At 41.1% G+C, this 1,301-nt stretch overlaps 2 protein-coding genes across 2 annotated transcripts in view; one reads left to right on the plus strand and one right to left on the minus strand.

Annotated features, from left to right (window-relative positions):
* Positions 1 to 1,295, minus strand: part of LOC106875310 (uncharacterized) — a 27,337-nt gene extending 26,042 nt beyond the window's left edge. Inside the window, exon 1 of the mRNA XM_014923398.2 lies at positions 964 to 1,295. Within this exon, the coding sequence (XP_014778884.1) occupies positions 964 to 1,071 (108 nt within the window). The 5' untranslated portion in view covers positions 1,072 to 1,295. The remainder of the gene's footprint in view (positions 1 to 963) is intronic.
* The window catches only part of LOC106873443 (putative uncharacterized protein DDB_G0277255), a 31,046-nt gene that overhangs the window by 4,522 nt on the left and 25,223 nt on the right, over positions 1 to 1,301 (plus strand). The window lies entirely within an intron of this gene.

Consider the following 1,301-nt stretch of genomic DNA (forward strand, 5'->3'; position numbering starts at 1 on the left):
ATTATAGATATTGCAATATATAAAAAAATAAATTATTATTATTATTATTATTATTATTATTATTATTATTATTATTGAAAGCTGTGAGCTGGCAGAATCGTTAGCAGGCCGGGCAAATCGCTTAGTGGTATTTCCTCTGCCACTACATTCTTAGTTCAAATTTCACCAGGGTCTCGACTTTACCTTTCATCCTTTTGGGGGTCGATTAATTAAGTACCAGTTACCCACTGGGGTCGATGTAATCAACTTAATACCCTCCCCCAAGCTGCCCTTGTGGTAAAAATTTGAAATCATCATCATCATCATCATCATCATTATCATTATTATCATTATTATCATCATTATCATTATTATTATTATTATTGAAGGCAGCGAGCTGGCAGAATCGTTAGCAAAAGCGGGAAAGGGTTTAACAGCATTTCATCCCTCTTCGTGTTCTGAGTTCAAATCCCACCAAGGTCGACTTTGCTTTTCATCGCTTTACAGTGGATAAAATAAGTACCAGTTGTATACTGGTGTTGATATAATCGACTTAAGCCCCCCTCCCCCACAATTTCAAGCATTGTGCCTTTAATAGGAAGGATTATTATTATTATTATTATTATTATTATTTGGCCATGTTTCCCTTTTTTCATCCGAGGGAGAAGTGACTTTACCAGGCAGCTTAAAACCCATGCATTAAAAGGGGGTAGAAAAAAAGGGGGGACGGAAGGGAAATGGAAGCAGCAGTAGCAGCAGCAGAAGTAGTAGTAGCAGCAGTGGTAATAATAGTAGTAGTTGTAGTAGTAGTAGTAGTAGTAGTAGTTGCAGTAGTAGCAGCAGCCATGTTAGTAAAATCGGATGGAAGAGGTTGATGCAGTAAGAAGAGGAGGATGATGCAGGAGATGTTTCTCAATGAATGGATCATTCCAGAAGTGACAAAGCAAAAGAAAGAGAGAGAGAGAGAGAGAATAATGAAAGTACCTTGCCGTCTTTCTTCACACCTGGCGCACCTGGGCTTCTCTCGCCTGGCTCATCATCCTCTTCCTCGTCTTCCATCATCTTCATCATCTTCATCCTCCTCAGTATCATCTTTTCCTCGTTCCAGTCGACGTCATTGTCATCGTCGTCGTCGTCGTCGTCAAACGTAAACAACGAGTTCTGTCCACCGTGTCTCGAGAAAGAAGTAGCAGTAGCAGCAGCAGCAGCAGTAGTAGCAGTAGTAGTTACAGAAGTAGTAGGAAAAGTAGTAGTGGGAGGGGGAGGAGGAGTGGTGGTGGTGGTGGTGGTGGTGGTAGTAGTTCTAGTGGCTGTGGTGATGG

This window comes from Octopus bimaculoides, chromosome 30 (assembly GCF_001194135.2).
Source record: "Octopus bimaculoides isolate UCB-OBI-ISO-001 chromosome 30, ASM119413v2, whole genome shotgun sequence".
NCBI lineage: Eukaryota > Metazoa > Mollusca > Cephalopoda > Octopoda > Octopodidae > Octopus > Octopus bimaculoides.